The sequence below is a fragment of the Anomaloglossus baeobatrachus genome, chromosome 6, assembly GCF_048569485.1.
Source record: "Anomaloglossus baeobatrachus isolate aAnoBae1 chromosome 6, aAnoBae1.hap1, whole genome shotgun sequence".
NCBI classification, from domain to species: Eukaryota; Metazoa; Chordata; class Amphibia; order Anura; family Aromobatidae; genus Anomaloglossus; species Anomaloglossus baeobatrachus.
Window position 1 is genome coordinate 245,002,631 of NC_134358.1, and position 21,015 is coordinate 245,023,645.

At 46.4% G+C, this 21,015-nt stretch overlaps 1 protein-coding gene across 1 annotated transcript in view; it reads right to left on the reverse strand.

Moving 5' to 3' along the window:
• LOC142243873 (uncharacterized) overlaps window positions 1–21,015 on the reverse strand; it is a 227,639-nt gene that overhangs the window by 128,573 nt on the left and 78,051 nt on the right. Inside the window, exons 6-12 of the mRNA XM_075316076.1 lie at window positions 12,322–12,495; window positions 8,570–8,647; window positions 7,867–7,878; window positions 7,662–7,742; window positions 7,406–7,459; window positions 4,976–5,029; window positions 841–894 (exon numbers count right to left, since the gene is read on the reverse strand). Of these exons, the coding sequence (XP_075172191.1) occupies window positions 841–894; window positions 4,976–5,029; window positions 7,406–7,459; window positions 7,662–7,742; window positions 7,867–7,878; window positions 8,570–8,647; window positions 12,322–12,495 (507 nt within the window). The remainder of the gene's footprint in view (window positions 1–840; window positions 895–4,975; window positions 5,030–7,405; window positions 7,460–7,661; window positions 7,743–7,866; window positions 7,879–8,569; window positions 8,648–12,321; window positions 12,496–21,015) is intronic.

Sequence of the window (21,015 nt, forward strand, 5' to 3'; positions counted from 1 at the left end):
GGTGAGGATGCAGTACCTAGTAGTGCCCTGAGTGGCTCAGGGGCGCTACATGACCACCCCCTAAAATACACATCATGGTTTTGTTAAAAGATGCAGGATTTTCCTGGACCACTGCTTGAAGAAAGTGTCTCCTGCAAACTGGCAACAGGTTTGGTCATTGATTTTTAGTCCATTTTCAACCTGAAAATGACCAACTAGCTCATCTTTAATAACACCAGCCCACAGGGCCTCCCACTTCTTTCTCTTTCTACTTTGGTTAGAGCCTGTTGTGCTCTCCTCTGATAGGAGTAGCACACACCATTGTAGGAAATCTTCAGTGTCTTGGCAATTTCTCGCATGGAATATCCTTAATTTCTAAGAACAAAAATAGGCTGTTGAGTTTCTCATGAAAGTTCTCTTTTTCTGGCCATTTTGAGAGTTTAATGGAACCAACAAATGTAATGCTCCAGATTCTCAACTAGCTAAAAGGAAGGTCAGTTTTACAGCCTCTCTAATCAGCAAAACTGTTTGCAGTTGTGCTAACATACTTGCACAAGGATTTTCAAGGGATTTCAAGGGATTTCTCAAATTCATTAGCTTTCTAAAACAGTTAGTAAACACAATGTAGCATTAGAACACTGGAGTGGTGGTTGTTGAAAATTGGCCTTTATACACCTATGTAGATATTGCATTAAAAACCAGACGTTTGCAGCTAGAATAGTCATTTACCACATTAACAATGTATAGAATGTATTTCTGTTTAATTTAATGTTAGCTTAATTGAATAAAATGTGCTTTTCTTTCAAAAATAAGGAAATATCTAAGTGACCCTAAACTGTTGAACTGTAGTGTACTTCCTACCTGAATTCCAGGTGGACCAGGATCCCCTTTTGTGCCTGGTGACCCCGGTGGACCCTAAAACAGACCAGAAAAGTATTGATATTTTCTCTATGTCACATAATTGTGAAAGTAAAAGCTTTTAGAGGGTTTAAGCTAAGCTTCAAAGGGAAAAGTTCAGCAGGTTTTTGCAGTTATCAAGAATCACAGATTTCTCTGTTGCAGAATTAGCAGAGCTCAGAATGCTGTAACCTCGCCCATATCACTGATTTCTGTGTAGAATGTATAGTGACAGAGAGTTGTCAATCAGTGGTAGGGGAGTGGTTGGACTAGGAGGCAAAGGCCAGTTGTCCTTTAGTTCCAATCTACTACTGATAATACACTGATTGTATTTAACAACAAAATATAGCACAGTAAGTGACACATCACTGGAATAAGGGCTTCTTCCATTACATTATTATTATTAATAATAATAATAATAATAATAATAATAATTATTATAGCACAATTTATTCCATGGCGCTTTACATGTGAAAAGGGGTACACATATTAGGGACAAGTACAATAATCATAAACAAAACAAGGCACAGACTGGTACGATCTTGATAGCGATGTCGCTGTGTGTGACATCCGGCAACAACCTGGCCTCTGCTGTGAGGTCGCCGGTCGTTGCTGAATGTCCTGGACCATTTTTTGGTGGTTGCTCTCCCGCTGTGAAGCACATATCGCTGTGTTTGACAGCGAGACAGCAACGATCTGAATGTGCAGGGAGCAGGGAGCCGGCTTCTGCGAACTCTGGTAACCAAGGTACACATCGGGTAACCATGGAAAGGCTTTGCTTGGTTACCTGATATTTACCTTGGTTACCAGTGTCCGCAGCTTCTAGAAGCCGGCTCCCTGCTCCCTGCACACGTAGCCAAGGTATACATCGGGTAACTATAAGCAAGAGCTTTGCTTAGTAACCGATGTGTACTATGGTTACCAAGCACCGGGTTGTTACACGGGTCACTGGTGGCTGATCTCTGATTGCTGTGGAGATCTGCCTGATTGACAGCTCACCAGCGACCATGTAGCGTAGTTCCAGCGATCCCTGCCAGGTCAGATCGCTGGTGGGATCGCTGGAGCATCGCTAAGTGTGACGGTACCTTAAGGATAGCAACCCCCTTGGAATAGGAAGCATGAGTGACATGTTTTTGTCATTGTATTCAAGGCTTATTCAGTCTAGATACTGTATCAGGTGTTAAGTGAGCTTCCTTGAGGCAAATTATTTGTGCCTGCGATTTACGTAATGAAGCAAATATCATATTCCTTTTCTGGTACTACCTAGTCCCCTAATGTTCTAGGAAACAATTGTAAGTGCAGCCATGTAGATTCCATAAATGATCTGAGATAGGAAACCATTTTCCCCTGGAGTGTACAGGTTCATCGCCACAGGACCTCTACTAACAATTAGAGTATAAGTGCAATGTTTATATCTGCATAAAATTGCAACCAGATATAGAAAAAAGGACCAACCATGGCCAGTAAGAAAGAATTGGAGATGTTAATGAACGCTCAAAAGGCTTGTACATGGGCATTATTATTTGTTAGAATATCTGAGCCACTAATAGCAATAATCAGAAATGATTTATCAATGCAATGTAAACAGTTGCGTAGGCTATATCAGAGATATTCATCTGGCATTTCAGTTTTTGCTGAACCCTTTCAGTAACAAAGGTATCAGATAATAGACCAAAGTGTAAACGCATGATGTCGAAAATCAGTGCCCCAATCCAGTTCCATTCCAAATGATTAAAGTCACCCGATGAGTTTGCATTGGAAGACCATAATATGTTGATATACAGTGTGTCCACGCATATCTTGTCCACCGCTATTAACTTGAGAATGGCGGCAGCTATAGGCATAGAAGTGGTGTCTAGGTATAGTAAAGTAGCCATGCGCTACGCAATGAAACCACCTATAGCGCCACCTGGTGGAAAACAACGGAGTTAGCATTTTTATCTTTAAATCGGAACGAGATAAAGAAAAAAAGTGGATTAAAAAATTGTAGGGCATTATCAATTCAATACGAATCGACACCTTGCATACAGAAATGCTATGATATGAAACCCATGACCCCACTAAAATATTGAATGCTGGTCACGCATATGGCGCTCATTTAACTTTGATGCTCAAAGTGGCCACCGTCAGCTGCAATGCACATCTGGACTCTGGACAGCATACTGTATCTTGCTGCATGTTGTGCAATATGGTAGGTGACGTTTGCATAAGCATCTGTGATACATCGTTGTAGGTCCTACAATGTTGGCGGAGGGGTCGCATACACCTGCTGTTTGATGTGACCTCACAGAAAGAAGTCCAATAGGGTCAGGTCAGGTGAGCCACGCAGCCACCATACCCAATGACTTGTAGGAAGGTCTCCATGAGGTATCGCTTCACGTCTGCAGCCTTGTGAGTTTTACACGTTCTAATCATAGCATTTCTGTATGTAAGGTGTCGATTTGTATTGAATTGAAGATGCCCTAAAACTTTGTAATTCACTTTTTTTTGTCTATCTCATTCCGTTTTCGAGATAAAAATGCTAACTCTGTTGTTTTCCACCAGGTGGCGCAATAGGTGGTTTTATTGTGTAGCGCATGGCTACTTTACTATACCTAGACACCACTTCTATGCCTATAGCTGCCGCCATCTCAAGTTAATTGCGGTGGACAGGATATGGGTGGACACACTGTATAACCATACAATAAAGGGTTTTCCTTTGAAAATGTGAAAATCTTATTTTCTCCCATCTCAACATCCAGTTGTAGAGAAAGAGAAGTAAAATAGAATTATACTTTATGAATTAATTAGTAAGGATAAAAGTGTTCTATCAATCAGTTCTGACAGCTAATTCGCAATCAAGACTAGAGTAAAAGATCAGATAAATATCATAAATGACTCCGCAGTATGTTTTTCCAACAAAAGTCCTGTAACCTTATACAAATAATGACCAAGTGAGTCGGTCACACATTTTCAATGGTATCCTTTAAGGTCTAGGCTTATGACTTCCAGCTAAAAGAAATTAAATTAATATTTTAATCAGAGACATATTTCACGTCAACATTTGTCAGTTTTACTGTCTCGGGATTCTCTACCTCTTAGTTTCCCATTCCTCCACTTCCAAGAAATTCTGGATGAAGACTGCCCTACTACTCTCTGTTGGCGACCCCTTTATTACCCGACCCTAGCCCAGTCCCCAGAGGGAACAGGGCAACCTGGTGTGTATTTGGGTGTGTAATGTGGTGAAACCGGGACTTACCTCCTCAGGAACCGGGTTTAGCATTACACCCAATGTTGGGTGCAATACTCGGTGGCGACTGAAGCCTCAGGGGCGCCACATTTGCATGCAGTGGTCAGATGAATATTGATGCGACCTCCTTGATGTAGGACCACCATAGCAATGGGGAACTGAATGAATACGTTAGCTCTACTATCCCCTTTCTATTATCCTGCAGATTGTAATCAACTGAGGGCAGGGTCCTCTCCACCTTTGTAACAGTCTGTCACATTTAGTTTTATTTATTTCATATATCTGTTTTTGTATTTAACCCTTTTCACATGTACAAACCCTGGAATTAATGCTGTTTCAGAGGGAACCTGTCATCTAATTCCGGATATACAGTAGATATGTAGATATATGGTTAATCTGTAGGTAAACAGAATTTTAGTGCTGCCTGGCTGCCTTACTGAAAGTGCAGCTACCTGGAAAAAATGAACTTATTTTCTCCTGGGAGCCTCTGGGGGAATTGCTCGGGGTGGTTATAGTCATTGTTCACAGCATCGGTCACTATACTGTGAGCAGGAGTTGTAAGTTGTAACCACATCCCAGCACTATGAAAGATAGCTCGCTCTGCAGTGTGAATGTGAAGAGCAAGATGTCAATCAAAGTGACGGGGACTCCTTCGAGCCGACACTTACAATATAGTGAGCGGTGACTGCAGATGCTCAGTGAGCCATGACTGAAGGAAATAAGTTCACTTCCTTTCACTAGCTGCTCTTTCAGTACGGCGGCCAGGCAGCATTTGTAAATCTATTTACTGCATATTACCCTGTATCTGCAGGTCAATCATGTTTTTCTTTGGCGGGATTCGAACCCAGGACACCAATGCGGCAAACATACCCGTTCTCCTGGAGTTCCTGGAATGCCAGGTGGTCCTGGAGGCCCACGTAAACCCTGCAAACAAAAGTATATTCTTTATCTAAGGAAATTACTATGGTATTTTTTAAATTAGAATAATTGATTAAAATGGTAGAGTATTCTCATTTACAGCAATCCATTACACATCATTACTCTTTTAGGCTACAATGAATAGCCTTGTGTCAATAGTGTAGTATCATTAACAGTACTCTTTATGATTGACAGTTATGTGCAATAGTTATTAGCCATTAAATTCCAAATGAAAATATAAACAAAATATCAATTTTTAAACTGAAAATGAAGAAAAATGAATAAAAGGCTGTTGAAAAAATAGTAGTGTCTGAATTTTCATTTACAAACCCGAATATTTAGGTTATGTGCCCACACTGCGTTTTTTCATGTATTTTTTCTTTCACATTTTAATCAATACTGCAAGGAAAAACACATCCCAGTAAAGTCTATGAGATTCCTGACTTGCTGTGCTCATGTTGCAGATTTTTTCTTTGTCGATTTTATGCAGAAAAAAACTGCGGCATGTCAATTCTTTCTTCATCTTTTCCTGCGTCTGACATAATCCACTGCAGTGCTTGTACTCGATCACGGCAGTGCTTGTGCTCGATCACTGCAGTGGACTATATCTGTCAGTGCTGCAAGCGATCAGGCCCCTGTGATCGCATTACAGGGACCCATTCGCCAGGGAGAGGTAAGCGATCCCTCTACATGCCTTCTGAGTGCTGTGATCACGATTGATAGTGGCTTTTAGGGGATTAAACTGTCGGAAGAGGCGCGGGCACCGATCCTAGCAGTGACAGCCAGGTCTCAGCTGTAACATCAGCCGGAGACCCGGCAGTGATCTTGGGGGTACAGCGCAGGAACCCCTGCAATCGCTTTAATGTAAAAACTCATAGAAAAATGCATGCGAAAATGCTATAAAAATATATGCATTATTTTTTGCTGTGTTTTTCCTGCCAAAGCATGCAGTTTTCTGTGCAGAAAATCTGCACAGAAATCTGCTACATGTGCACATACCCTTACATTGTAAACTGATATCTGTTTGCAAACTTAGCTATTCTGTTAATCACTGAACTAATATTTAATTGTATAACCTTTATTTCTGATAACTGCTTTCCATCTGTGAGGCATGGAGTCAACTAACATCTCACACCTGCAAACAGATATTCCCGCTCTAGGTGACTGGACTACATTCCACAGTTCTTTTGTATTCTTAAGTTTTGTATCAAAACCAGCATTTTTTATATCATCAAATTCTCAATCGGATTGATGTCTGAGATTGGGATGGCCACTTCATAACATCAATCTTGTTGGTCTCTAACCATGATGTTTCCCACTTGCTGGTGTGCTTGGGATCATTGTCCCATTTTTCTTTAGGCCGGTCAATGTGTTCTTTGACATACAGTAACCTTTTCAACATGTCTTTTTTTCAGCTATGGCACTTTACGAAGGATTTTGCAAATAGTTTGCTTTCAGGTAAGTATCTTCTGATGGTTGCATTACTCACAGGTAACTGAAGATTTTCCTTCATCTCACTGGTGCTGATCCTTAGATGCTTCTTTACCATACTTAACTTATTATTCTATGATCTATATGGATGGTAGTATTTTTTTACCACGTTTTGGGTTTTGTTTGTCATTTTAACACTAGAAGTCCCAGAAAGTGGTCATTTAACATTTCTACATTTCTACCTTTGGAACCCAGAGACGGGTCGAATGACCTGAAGGATTTTAGCTAATATCCTATAATCACCGTCTTTTGTTCTGTAATTAAGGCCATTACTGTCGCACCACAGGAGGTTGTTGTTTTCCATTCAGTTTAGCCATTTAGTTTCTAGTTAGTTCTATTCAGTTTGGACTAAGGGTCATTTGACCCTCTTTCGGGACTTCAGGGGGGAGCTCGAAATTTCTGGGACTTCTACTGTTAAAGCATTGGAAATCTCTTTAGGTGAGCGGCCAATTTTTTTTCCCTCTCCAATCAACATCTTGATTAAAGATCTTTCTCCTTCAGTACAATGTATGGAACAACTAATTATAGTCAATGAGCAAGGGCTAAATTTAGTAGGTAGAACATTTGCTACTCTCCTTTAAATAAGGGCAATAATTAACACCTGTTTACTCCCAGAATAAATGACCTCACTAATTGATATTAATTAGAACACCCCGCTTTCGTTTAAATGAGTCAATTATACCCAATTAGCAGCGTGCATGGTCGGTTGTCCATTACTCGCCTACACCTAGTCATGAATTTTTTCCCATGTTGTAGGATTTTTTTCTGCAAAAACAGTAATTAAACACATTAGACTGCTATTATTTTGCACATAACTGTATACCCCACAAGTAATATTTTTAGGAAGAAAAATTATGCTAGAGAAATACTACGAACTTGAAAGTCACTCACAGGTTTTCCTTCCGGTCCCGGCACACAGCTCTCTCCTATAGAGCCTTTGTAACCCTGTAACATGATTGAGACAATGGTATTTCTTATTTTATACAGTTCCCTTTGCTCACCATGAATACATGAATATATTTTATCTCTGGAGTACATTATTTTTCAAGAGTTATTTATTCTCCTAAGAAAATGAAATGAATCTCAAAGACCAATGTGTAAAACCAAGATCAAGTTATCAGGAATCACCGTAGAAGGAAAGATTCACCTCTGGTCCTGGAACTCCTGGTGACCCAGGCTGACCTTCAGGACACTTGCAAGCAGATGTAGGCACCCTCTCAAGTGGACACTATGAAAGGTAAAATAAACAAATAAGATACGCCTATATAGACATTTACGTCAAAGCATTTTGCTTAAAGTTGTTCTAGTGCTTCAAATCTTATATATTTAAGTCTGTTTATGATGTAACTTACCCTGTGATCATCCTGGTCAAAAAATAAATAAATGAAGAAAGTTAATATGTAAATTTTGAAAAAGTAAAATTAATCAGCACGTACATTAATAAGAAGGAATTTTACAATCAATTTATTCCCCCTAACCTATTTATAATGAATACTTGTAAGGGCTCATTCAGACATCAGCTTCCATTGACAGGTTCTAGCCAGATTTTCATGGATACCGTTCGTACCTTTGGTAGTCTATAGGGTAGCTCACATGTATTTTTAGGTTCTGAATAGTCCACATGAAACACAAAGATGTGTCCAATTTAGATCATGGATCAAACTCACCAATACATGTGTGTATGTATCATTGAAATAATTGGACAGCACTCAGATGTTATCCATGGCTGTTTGATAGGAGAAGCTTATAAAACCTCTATGACTCTATTAGGTATTGTTCTTTTTTTATTTTGGGCATACAAGAAAAATGAATGAAACTGATAGTAAAAACTGACACACTGACCAAACTTTGATACCTTTTTTTTTATAAACTTTTTTTTACATAGGAGAAAAATCATTGATTTCTTAAATGAACCCTCAACATGAAATAACATTCCGATGGCAGAAGATAAAATAATACCTCAGCAAAGCCTTTCCATGGGCATTACATGGCCCCAGATCAGTAAGTGGGTATGTACGGTATTTTATGCACACATTTCAGAAATGTAACACTCACCACAGAGTAGATTTCACAGGCCGTCTCTCTTTCACTTTGCTCTGGATCACAGTACAGCCTTAATTTCTGTATCTCCATCTAAATATACAGCAGGATATTAGCCATTAATAATTTGACCCTAGAAATTAAGTTTTTATTATGACAATAATATTTACAATAATGAGTTTTAATTTTTTTACTTTAAAAAAATGTTTTTATTGTTTGCTGCTAAAAGGCTCTGTTCACCTTAAATTTTAAGGTTTCCACTAATAGTATGTTGACCAAGTATGCCTCATATAATAGTGTACTGACCAACTATACTTGGTCAGCACACTATTACATGATGGGAATCTGTAATCGCAGAAAATGCTATTCAACAATTGATATAGGGTTAATCGACAGGTAAATAGCGTTACAATGCTACCTGACCGCCTTACTATGAGTAGGTCCCGACACTTTGATTGACAGCTTGCTATGAACAGATACGAGAAACCATAGAAATATAGGGGTAATTGACAGTGTAGATAGGTGATTGATGGGTAAATAAACATGCCATATAGTTTTCTTTTAAGCTGCTTTTTATTGTAGACAATGTGCATAAATACAGCCAGAAAAAATTGGCAGATAGATTAAACCCGATTAGACCCGAATGATTAGAACATGTAAAAATACCAGAAAAAAGAGGTTTGGAGGAGGAAAAGAAGTCCCAATTGGGGAATAGCATACCCATGGATAAAAAACATAGGATCAAATACAAGATAATAAGGATCACAGTCCTAATAGCTAAACTCCTATATAAGATGTAGAAGACCAGGTAGGTCACACAAGGTCACTTATTAATCCACCATAGACTCCATATGTATATCCTGTCAGATAAATAATATACAGGATTAAAGTAGCTTGGTGGTAAAGTGAAACCCGGAGACCTACCTGCTGTCACAGAGCCAAGAGGTATGCCAGACTTGACAATTGGGACAGGTTTCTATGAACAGATACGCTGCAAATCTCTCTGACAATCAGAGTACCAGGGTGTGCTTACAGGATAGTGAGCAGTGAGTTTAGCCACTATGTGCATGCCCCATGACTGAAAGCAGTCATTTTCCCCCAGCATCTTTCAATAAGGCAGGCTGAATGCTTTGTACTCACCTCAAGTGGCGGTGCCAGCTCTCGTGTTCCTGGGGTGATGAAATGTGAGGTTATGACATCACACGAGCCCCGTACCCAATGATCACCAGTCTTTCTCTCCCCACCTTTGGAAGTAGAAGTAATTAACAGGAAGTGAGCTGCCAGCCACAACTCTTACTTCCTATTGATTACTCATGTGATGGAAGGTGGGGAGTGAGGCTGGAAGTGATTGGGCACGGGGCTCGCATGATGTCACACCTAGATGTGAGTGAACCCAAGTTTGGGTGCTGTTCGTATGCTAACCACTCGACCAAGCATTGGTGTGCTCGGGTATGCTCAGTGAGAGCTACTTGCAGTTTCTGAATATCTCTGACTAGGGATAAAAACAACATTTTTAACTGATGTGTCAAAAAAAAACACCCTCACCAACTATCCCCAGAAATGCTCAGTTTATGGTTAACTGTATGTGGGCGGAGAGCCGAACTGGGTTATCATTGACTTCTATTATACTCATTACTCAAGCCCATAAGTTTGGGTCCCCATTGACTTATATGGGGTCCAGGGTCAAGTCCAGTCAGAATTGAAATTTTAACTAAAGTCTAGCTAAACCTGGTGAACCCAGACTTCCACGGGTCCGCTCACTTCTAGTCCCAACCCCACATGAGCCCTGCAAATGCGAGTGCTGTCTCTGCTGTAGAAATGCCAGCGAAGTCAGTATAAGCTTTTTTTTAATGGGGCCAAACATGGGGCATGAGAAGGGATTGTCCAGGTAGTGGACAACTTTTTTAATTTTAATAAGAGCTAATCTGCAGTACCAAGCAGTAGCAATTAAATTGTTTGCTCGTATTCTGTGCCAGTATCCTGTGTCTGTTAACCTGTACCTGTGTTCCAGCACCCTTCCAGTGTACCTGTATCTGCCAGTACTGGTTGTCCTGCCTGTGCCTGCCTGCCAGTACCAGTCTGCCTTTCTGTACCAGCCTGCCTGCCTGCACCTCAGTCTGTAGCTGTATACCTGACCCCTGGAGTCAGTTGCTACAGTACCAAGAATTCCCCTGGAGTGGTACCTTGCAGCTACCTGCAGCAGGAAACCTATCCTCACCATCAGAGGCTCTAGTGAAAAACTAGTGTGAGGTATCAACCGGCTGTATTACAAAGGGCCGGTATGTTTTGCAGAAGCGTGGGTGCTCTGCAATGTGAAGCTGGCTGGGACCTCTGGTTCCACAGGATTGCATTACATGCAGAGCCATGGAAGGGTGTGTGATGCTGATTACACACTCCTTACCACCTGTGGGTGTGGCTCCAGGGGTTAAAGCAATCCTGTCTCTGAACCTGGGAAAAGTGTGTCTAGGGCAGTCTAGAGAGAGACTGGCTCTAGATTTCTAGTGTGTGTGCTGGAAACAAGCGAGAGCAGAGCCGAGAGCTCTGGGTGTTTCAGCCTGCATGGAGACTGATCACAAGGCTCTGATATAGAGTCTGAGGTGAGTGCGGCCAGGCCAGGGCTGTAGGGCCGAATCTCTCCAGGAGGAGAGACAGACAGGGGTCTGCAGAGGGCCCTGGGTGCTGGAAGGAACCTTGGCTAGAGTTGTACGCTGGCAGGAGCCAGAGAGTGGGGAAGTTGCTAAACTTCCATTATGGACTTATTGTTTATGTTCGAGGGCAGTTTATGCTGAGTGTTTTTAATAAACTGCCAGAATTTCTATGAAGAGACTGTGTACGTGTGTTGCTGAAGCTACCTCACACCGCTGCAAGCGAGTGAAACCCCCACGTTGCAGGGCGCAACGTTATACTAGGTATTCACTTGGCTCACCCTGGAGGGGCATGGCTAAGTCCCGTGGTGCAGGGAGTCCACACCCGCCAGAGGGACACTATCTGATTAAAGGGTATAAAAATTCAAATTTCATAAATTGAGAAATTTTCACATACTTTGTCAAATTTTCCATATTTTCACAAATTCAAATCTTAGCTACCAAAATCTTCAATTAACATAAAGTACAATGAGGCAGGAAAAAACATTCTCAAAATTACTGGGAAATGTTCCAGAGTTATTAACTTGTAAATTGACAGTGGTCAGAATTGAAAAATCTGGCCTGGTCAGGAAGGTGAAAACAGGCTTGGGGGTGAAGGGATTAAACTTGTCATGTCAAAATATCTATTATTCTGCTGATATGGGCTTAATTTGCAGGTACTAAAACTGCCCTGCCACACTGAATGGCGGCTATGGGAAGGAAATTACTTCATTCCTTTCAGCAGCCTCTGGCTTTCAGTCCAGGGTGGCTTAATCGGTAACCTTGTCCCGGCACTGAATGACAGGCTCAGAACTGATGCGGTTAAATGCTGGCTGTCAGTCAGTGTCAGGGCATGGTTACAACCACTGCTCACTGTATACTGAGAGGTGACTGAAACTGCTTCAGCTGTGCCTCTCTGAATGAAAGTTAGAGGCTGTTGGGAGGAATAAAATTCATTTTCTCCCTGTAGCTGAGGTTTCAGTTTGGTGGCCAGACAGTTTTAGAATGTTATTAGCCTGCAGATTAACTCCATATCTGCATGTTAATAGCGTTTTTGGACATAAAGGGAACCTGTTAAGGCTTAGAAGAACAGGTCACCAATATCATAGACATGGAATGCCCCTTTTAATTACACTTACGTACATTTACTGATTGATCTGACTTTTCTTTCTTCCCAATCTGAGTTTTTCCGTTGATGAAAATTGGTCCAATTTCTTCCAGGGCTCTGTTTGCAATGAGAGAATCATCTAAAAATAAAATTGCACTTTTATTTCGTACTAGTATCTTCAGCTGGTGCCACCGCTCATCAAATAATTCCTGAATAAGAATATAAAATAAAGAAATTACTTTTAATGGCTATTAGTCCAATCCATTGAAAAGAAATAAAAAATAAACATTCCATTTGTACCATTTTGCACCTACATCTCTAAAGCAGACTTCTGTCAGAGGTTACAGATTAGAGGCGTTGTATAGTCTGATGCTGCACTCATATATTAGTTTCCTCTATCTGTGTTTTTCAATTTAAGAGTATGTGCACACAGTGTATTTTTTTAGACAGATTCCGCCAGGATCGCACCTGAACAAGCAAATAATGAGCACTGTCAATATGACTTTCTGTGCATATTTCCATCATTTTTTTACTTTATTTAATCTCTTTAAGCTTCTAAAAGCCATGAAGCAGCTATAAGAAGTGACCTGAGCATTCTTCAGGCAGCGTCTGCTCTAGAGCTGCCACTATTTTCTATAAAGAAGAAAAATGTAAAGATGGCACAAAAAAGCTGTGACAAAAATAACAGTGAAGATGTCAAAGAAGACACTAGGTGGGTACGTCTGTGCATAAAAGATGCCGTATGGACATAATTCCTCTAAATTCATTTAAAGGGAACCAAATATCAGGATTTTCATGTATAAGATGCAGCCAGTGCAGTACTGGCATTATCAGGCACATTGTGTACATACCATTAGTGGGCAGCTCAGGTGTTTAGGCAGTGAAATCCAACTTTGTAAAGTTTGAAAAATCAAGCACTTTTTGATTGACGTGTGCACCACTCTCCTAATGTCCGGGCGGGTTATGCACGTGTATCCCCGCCCCCCCGCCGCTGCCTGTTCCTCCCTCTCTCTGGTTGTATTCAAATTTCTCTCTTCAGAAACATGGCGCCGGAGTTGGCACCTGCGCATAATGTGACGCCCTGGACTATCCAGGTCGTCCCAGGTAGACACACAACAACACCACACCCCCTTTCCGGTTAGGTAACACCAGCCAACCTAAAACCCTTGTCACCACCCTCCAGGTTTGATGTCCACACCAGGGGGGGTGGAGCCAGGCAGTTGGCTCCACCCACTGAGGAGTTCACAGGCCTGGAGGTGGGAAAAACAGTCAGTCAGAGTCTAGTTCTAGAGCAAGTGAGAGCAGTCAAGGTCACGGGCAGTTCTGTGTCCGTGCCCTGAGAAGAGACTAGCTGGTGACTGGGTCGGAGTCACTATTGGCAAGGAAGCATTGTTGACCTTAGGGAGATCAACATATACACTGCGGAGACACCATCACGTGTTTCTCAACGCTGTGATTCTAGAGCAACGCCCCCTATTTGCATACTATTGGCAAGGAGGCAGACGGTGGTGGCCGCCTGCAGGAGACCGGGAATACGACCGGTGGAACCGCAAGGGACCGGAACAGGGTAGTGGCCCGCCGGAACCGAACCGGGGAGCCAACTGGATACCGGAGCACCAGGCAGGGTACTCAGACCCAGCACAAAGCCCTGAATCGACAGGGCCGAGTCGAATCAACTGATTGCAGGCTGGACTTAAGGACCTACCCCACACAAGTCCCTTTAGAAGACAACAGCCCAAACATACCAGGTAACGCCACCACCAAGGCATAGAGACCCAAAGGGCCAGCGTCTGCGGGCAAACGGGCTCCTCCAGCATATGCCAGTCGGTGAGTGGACTACCGGTGTCTAGGCACAGGAGTCAAAACATTTACACAGAAGTGCAGGAGAAAGGTGAAGACCACCAACCTAGTCTGGAAGAAGCTGCAGCTGGCTGCGGGCCCCGTTCATCACTCCGTTTGGTTTACCAGCGACTCCAGTGTCTTGTGTCAGAGTGAGGACACCAGTGCCATCAGGCACTGCACCGCGACACTTCACCCTGCACCCCGGCCCTCTCCTACCGGGCCCCGGACCAACAACCCCTACCCACGGAGGGGTCAACACCTAGCTGCGCCATTACACCGTTCCCGGGATCCCCGCACCTTCACCGCAGCGGTGGTGTCCACCATCACCACAACCCGTGGGTGGCATCACGAACTGTCATTCCAAATCAAACACCCAAATCCCTGCGTGTAGCGCCAACTCTCTTGCAAAGTGACGTGACCCCCGGGTCCGTGAGAAGCTCGAGCCACCACCCGCAGTACGAGCACGGATCCGAGCGGCTCGGCGGTCGCAGCCGAGCCCGCGGGGCGGTACACATCGACTCTTCTGGCGTCTGCGAACAGGATTCGAACCGTCCACTTACCTGTGGAAGTGTGCCTTGAAGTCCCTGTCAGCGGCGTCTCACTGAAAAATTGGAGAATCCGCCATCTTGGGCGCAAAGAGTTCCCGCCCGAGCCGTCTTCCCTGAACAGAAAGGGCGCGAAGACGAAGGCCGCCCCCCGAGAGCGGAGCAGAGCAAAAAGAAAAGAGAGTGCTCGGGAAATACCAAGGGGGGGCGGGTGAAGATTTGCCCTCATGTGACTGAGGAGATAAAAGGCAGGGATGCCAGGACTCTGCTACCCGTCTTGTTCCTGGAACCCAAGCATACAACATGTCTGCCCCGTCCGAGAGGCCCGAATTCCCGGAACCCGCGCCCGGAACATCGGCGTGGGTGGAAGCCCGGACGACTCTCATGTGCTGCCGGCTGCAGGTCCAGGTGAGGTACCTGATGGAGAAATGGGCGGCCGAGATGGGAGAGATAGCCGCGGCAGTGCGGGCACGCGAGATGGGGGTGAATTTGGAGGAGAGGGCGAGCGACCCACGCCCCTATGTCCTTGAGGGACCGGCCGCTGCGGCTGAGGGGCCCGGTCTGCCCCCAATTCTCCTGTCGCCCCCTCCGTTGCCCGTATCGGTCACTGCTGCTCCCCCGCTTGGTCTGCCACCCCCGACACCGGTGGCGGAGCCCTTCCCAGTTACCCAGAAGGACCCGCCCGTAGAAGCAGCCCGCGGGCGACCGTATGCACGGCCCGCACCCGTCCCGCTTCCGAGGAGTCCCCACTGTTCCCGGAAGCGACCGCACCCGAGGAGGTCCCAGCCACGGCAGTCCGCGCGGCCAAGACGAAGGTGTCGGATACCCAGAGGCCCACCCGGCAGGTAAAGCTGTCCGTTCCCCACAACCAGGCCTCGGCTGAGGCGGCGCAGGGTTGTTGCTGCAGGGCAGCACCACAGGCCACGACACAGCTGGGTTCCCAAAAGAAGGTGCCAATCGTAGTTGGCATGGGGGAGCTCTGGCTGGGCCCGACCCGCGCGCCCGAGGGGCACGTAGACGCCCCGTATTGGGAGCGGCAGCAGAGCCAGCTGGGCCAGGAAATTGAGGCCCGGGAGAAGAGGAGGGCCGAGGTCCTGGCCCGCACGATTAAGAAGAACCTGAAGCATGCCACCTTCCTTGTGCGAGGCCCGATGTATGAGGGCCAGGTCCGGTGCTTTGACCCCGACAGGGGGTGGGGGTTCCTGTTTGAGCCCGGCTTGGAGAAAGAGGTGTTTATGTCCCGTCGGGACGTGTACCCCCACCTGCCTATGGGCCACCCTGACCTGATCCCCGGAGAGTTGGTCACATGCACCCGCCACTGTGCAGAGAGGGACTGGTTTGCCCTGAGTGTGCAGAGAAGGGCACGGCATGAAGGCCCGGAGCGCTCCCAGACCCCTCCCCCACCGTACAGCCCCGGAGTCACCGTGGAGGCAGAGTACGAAGTGGAGGATGAAAGTGCCGAGGAGTGAGGTAGGGGATCCCCGTTGCCACAAGGACAGTCCCCGTTGGGACCTATGTTGTTTATGGTAGCAGACCGGCTACTGAAGCACCCGTCCCTGTTGAGACTTTTGTTGCCCCTTTTGTTGACATGAGTAATCATGAACACGGCTGAGAACTAGCAAGCCACCCAATAACTTTTGGGCTTGTAAATAGTGCCCTTATTGCCCTTCCCGCACCAGCAGGTCTCCGGAGAGTCTGGTTGGAGGGAGGGCCCGCAGCAGAGCAGGCTGGGGTCTGGTCACCATGGAAACCGGTGACCATCCTCCGGGTCAGGGGTCCCCTGGATGTGGGGCCTCTGAGTGACTGCCGGGTGCGAAGCACCGTACCCGTTCCTGCTTGGGTGGCCTGGCCAAGTTCCTGATTCCGGACTGGGGAAAAGGGGTGCTAACCCACTTATTAGGGGCAGCATCAAGGCTAGGTTGCTTGGGTGGGAAAGCGGAAGGACATGGACCCGTTGTTGTTAAAAATGTTTTCAACATTGAAAGTAATGTGCCTCCCGTAAGGGAAGAAAGAAAAAACAAATATTCGTGAAAATGTAAATATGTTATTATAAATTTACATGTGTTTATTATCTTTTGCAGTCTTACAACAAAAATAAATCGGTGATGGACGGGCAGCCCACGGACAGTCTGCATTCATCCAAGGGGGAATGTGACGCCCTGGACTATCCAGGTCGTGCCAGGTAGACACACAACAACACCACACCCCCTTTCCGGTTAGGTAACACCAGCCAACCTAAAACCCTTGTCACCACCCTACAGGTTTGATGTCCACACCAGGGGGGGTGGAGCCAGGCGGTTGGCTCCACCCACCGAGGAGTTCACAGGCCTGGAGGCGATAAAAACAGTCAGTCAAAGTCTAGTTCTAGTGCAAGTGAGAGCAGTCAAGGTCACGGGTAGTTCTGTGTCCGTGCCCTGAGAAGAGACTAGCTGGTTGTAACGCCTGGTCCCACCAGACCCCGTGGGGGGCGCGCTCCCTCACATTTGCCCAGTCCCAGCATGGCTCCCACTTGCACTCCCAGTCATAGCCCCAGGCAGCGATGGCCTTCCTCTTATCGGTCCCATGGCTATGCAGGCGCTGCCCCTGCTCCGGGTCCTGCTGTACGTCCTGCTCCCAGGCATGCTGCAGCCTCTTCCTGTCTCCCGTCCTTACACAGAACTGCAGTAAGTGACTCTAGGCTGCGCGCGAGGCCATGCCCCCTTTCTTAAAGCGGTATACCCCGTTTTCTGGAAGTGACCTCAGAGGTCACCTGTTACCTAATGGGTATTTAGGTTCACCTCCCCCAGCAGCAGACACCCGAGCAATGCTTCCATTAGAGCCTTGCCAGTGTCCAGACCACCTTGTGCTGTTATCTGTTTTCTGTGCATTTATACCTGGTTCTAATACCTTGTCTCACTGTAGTGCCATCCGTACCATTCCGGCTGTGGACGTCACCGCTCATTCCGACAGTGGACGTCACCGTGCCCTACCTGCCGTGGACATTATCTGTACCGTACCTGCTGTGGATGTCACCTGCTGTGAGCATCTCCGGTGCTGTTTCCGTGTTCTGCCGGCTGTGAAAGCCACAACCTTGCTACACCTGGCCCTACAGAGACTCTTACTACCGGTTCCTGGCTGCCGTGCATTTAGGCCTTCTGGGGAGGCGCCGCACAGTCCCTGTATAGGGGTTCGCTGCCGGTCGCCTTCTCAGGGGAGTCCGGTGCACGGTCCAGTGGGTCCACCTCCGGACGCTCGCCGCTCCTCGGTGAGCATAACACTGGTGACTGGTTCGGAGCCCCAGTCACTATTGGCAAGGAGGCAGATGGTGGTGGCCGCCTGCAGGAGACCGGGAATACGACCGGTGGAACCGTAAGGGACCGGAACAGGGTAGTGGCCCGCCGGAACTGAACCGGGGAGCCAACTGGATACCGGAGCACCAGGCAGGGTACTCAGACCCAGCACAAAGCCCTGAATCGACAGGGCCGAGTCGAATCAACTGATTGCGGGCTGGACTTAAGGACCTACACCACACAAGTCCCTTTAGAAGACAACAGCCCAACTATACCGGGTAACTCCACCGCCAAGGCATAGAGACCCAAAGAGCCAGCGTCTGCGAACAAATGGGCTCCTCCGGCATATACCAGTCGGGGAGTGGACTACCGATGTCTAGGCACAGGAGTCAAAACATTTACACAGAGGTGCAGGAGAAAGGTGAAGACCACCAACCTAGTCTGGAAGAAGCTGCAGCCGGCTGCGGGCCCCGTTCATCACTCTGTTTGGTTTACGAGCGACTCCAGTGTCTTGTGTCAGAGTGAGTACATCAGTGCCATCAGGCACCGCACCTCACCGCACCGCAACACTTCACCCTGCACCCCGGCCCTCTACTACCGGGCCCCGGGACCAACAACCCCTACCCATGGAGGGGTCAACACCTAGCTGCGCCATTACACCGCTCCCGGGATCCCCGCACCTTCACCGCAGCGGTGGTGTCCACCATCACCACAACCCGTGGATGGCGTCACGAACTGTCATTCCAAATCAAACACCAGAATCCCTGCGTGTAGCGCCAACTCCCTTGCAGAGCGACGTGACCCCCGGGTCCGTGAGAAGCTCATGCCACTACCCGTAGTACGAGCACGGATCTGAGCGGCTCGGCGGTCGCTGCCGAGCCCGCGAGGTGGTACACATCGCGCTTAACTCCGGCGCCATTTTTCTGAAGCCCGCAGTAGCTAGTATTACCTGCAGCTACGATATCGTGCCGCCCCAGGACACCCTGCCAGCACAGCAGCCGCCTAGGACACCAGGACACCACAGAAAAAAGCCGACAGCAGCCTGCCAGCGACATCGGGGGTCAGGTAAGGTAAGTTCACAATAGAATCACATGACCCCGTGACGGCAGTGCTGCGAGACCCGGTCACGGTGTCCTGGGGCAGCACGATATCATAGCTGCAGGTAATACTAGCTACTGCGGGCTTCAGAAACATGGCGCTGGAGATAAGCGCTATGCGCAGGTGCCAACTCCGCCGCCATGTTTCTGAAGAGAGAAATTTGAATTCAACCAGAGAGAGGGAGGAACAGGCGGCGGGGGGGGGGGCAGATAAACGTGCATAACCCGCCCGGACATTAGGAGAGTAGTGCACACGTCAATCAAAAAGTGCTTGATTTTTCAAACTTTATAAAGTTGGATTTCACTGCCTAAACACCCGAGCTGCCCCCTGATGGTATGTACACACTGTGCCTCATAGTGCCAGTACTGCACTGGCTGCACCTTATACATGAAAATCCTGATGTTTGGTTCCCTTTTAGGTTGTGTATAGATGTAAGACAACAGCACATGACTGCGGGGTCAGACTATAAAGTATGTTTGTAGTCTGTTATCAAGACGACACACAAAACTTCAGAAAAGCTGTAGACACAAAATGGTAGAAGTCTTGTGAATTATGATTATTTCCAGACTTGCTGAGACAAAGTATATTGTCCATCATTTCTTTACTTTTACAATTGTGTAAATTTGTGTTTTTAACGAAAGGAAACAAAACATCTGATTATAAATCCACAAAAAAATGGTTCCGTCATTATATCCAGATAATTTTTACTCTGAATAACTGAAAACATACATTTAAAGGGAACCTGTCATGTGTAAAAACGCTATTTACCTGCAGATATGGGGTTAATCTGCAGGTTAATAGCGTTTGAAACCTGCCCAGTTTGAAAAGCTGACCACAGACCAAACTGCTAGTGTACATAGTCTAAAGGGTACTTTACATGCTGTGATATAGGTATCGATATCTCTAGCGATCGTACCCGCCCCCATCGGTTGTGCCTCACGGGCAAATCGCTGCCCGTGGCTCACAACATCGCTTTCACCCGTCACACATACTTACCTGCCTAGCAACGTCGCTGTGAATGGCGAATTGCCTTCTTTCTAAGGAGGGCGCTTCGTTCGGCTTCATAGCGACGTCACTAAGTGGCCGCCAAATAGCAGACAAGGGGCGGAGATGAGCAGGCCGAACATCCCGCCCACCTCCTTCCTTCCCCATTGCCGGCAAGACGCAGGTACGGTGAGATTCCTCGTTCCTGCGGTGTCACACACAGCGATGTGTGCTGCCGCAGGAATGACAAACAACATCGCTACTCCCCAGACAACGATATTTGGTGTTTGAACGACCTCTCCAAAACCAACGATTTTTACCACTTTTGCGATCGTTGAAGGCCGCTCGTGCATGTCACACGCTGCGATGTCGCTACCGACGCCGGATGTGCGTCACAAACACCGTGACACCGACGATAAATCGTTAGCGATGTCGCAGCGTGTAAAGTACCCTTAAAAGGCTGATCCCTAATGTATTTTCTCTGCCTTGCTCCCATACATGTGTATATTGAGGGAGAACTGTTGGTCAATGGAAGCAAGGTGGAGAAAATCCAACAGGTGCCTAGCACCTCTGGAATTAGTCAATAAAGTCACTTTGTCCTTGGACAGATTATAACTGCATGTTTTCTCTTGCTGAAATTACAGAACCAGACTATTATTCATGCTGGGCGTAGTATTGGTGTGGCGCCCCTGAGGCTTCCGTCGCCACAGGAACATTGCACCCCATCCAGTGGTGTGATGTTCCATCCTGGGTAAGGAAAGGAGTGAACGCCGGTCCACAGGCAAATCTGCGCTATATCCATTGTTAGGTACACACAGGGACCAGGGATAGTGGCAGCAACCCTCCCATGCTGCATGCTGGGAGGGGCCGTAAGACCCATCCCTGCTCCCATAGGGTGGTAGCTTAGCAACTGGGGGGTGGGAGGAGCCACCTGAGAGCAGAGTAGTAAGGAAGGTCAAGAGAGAGTTTAGTTTACCTCAGGGAGTAGGGG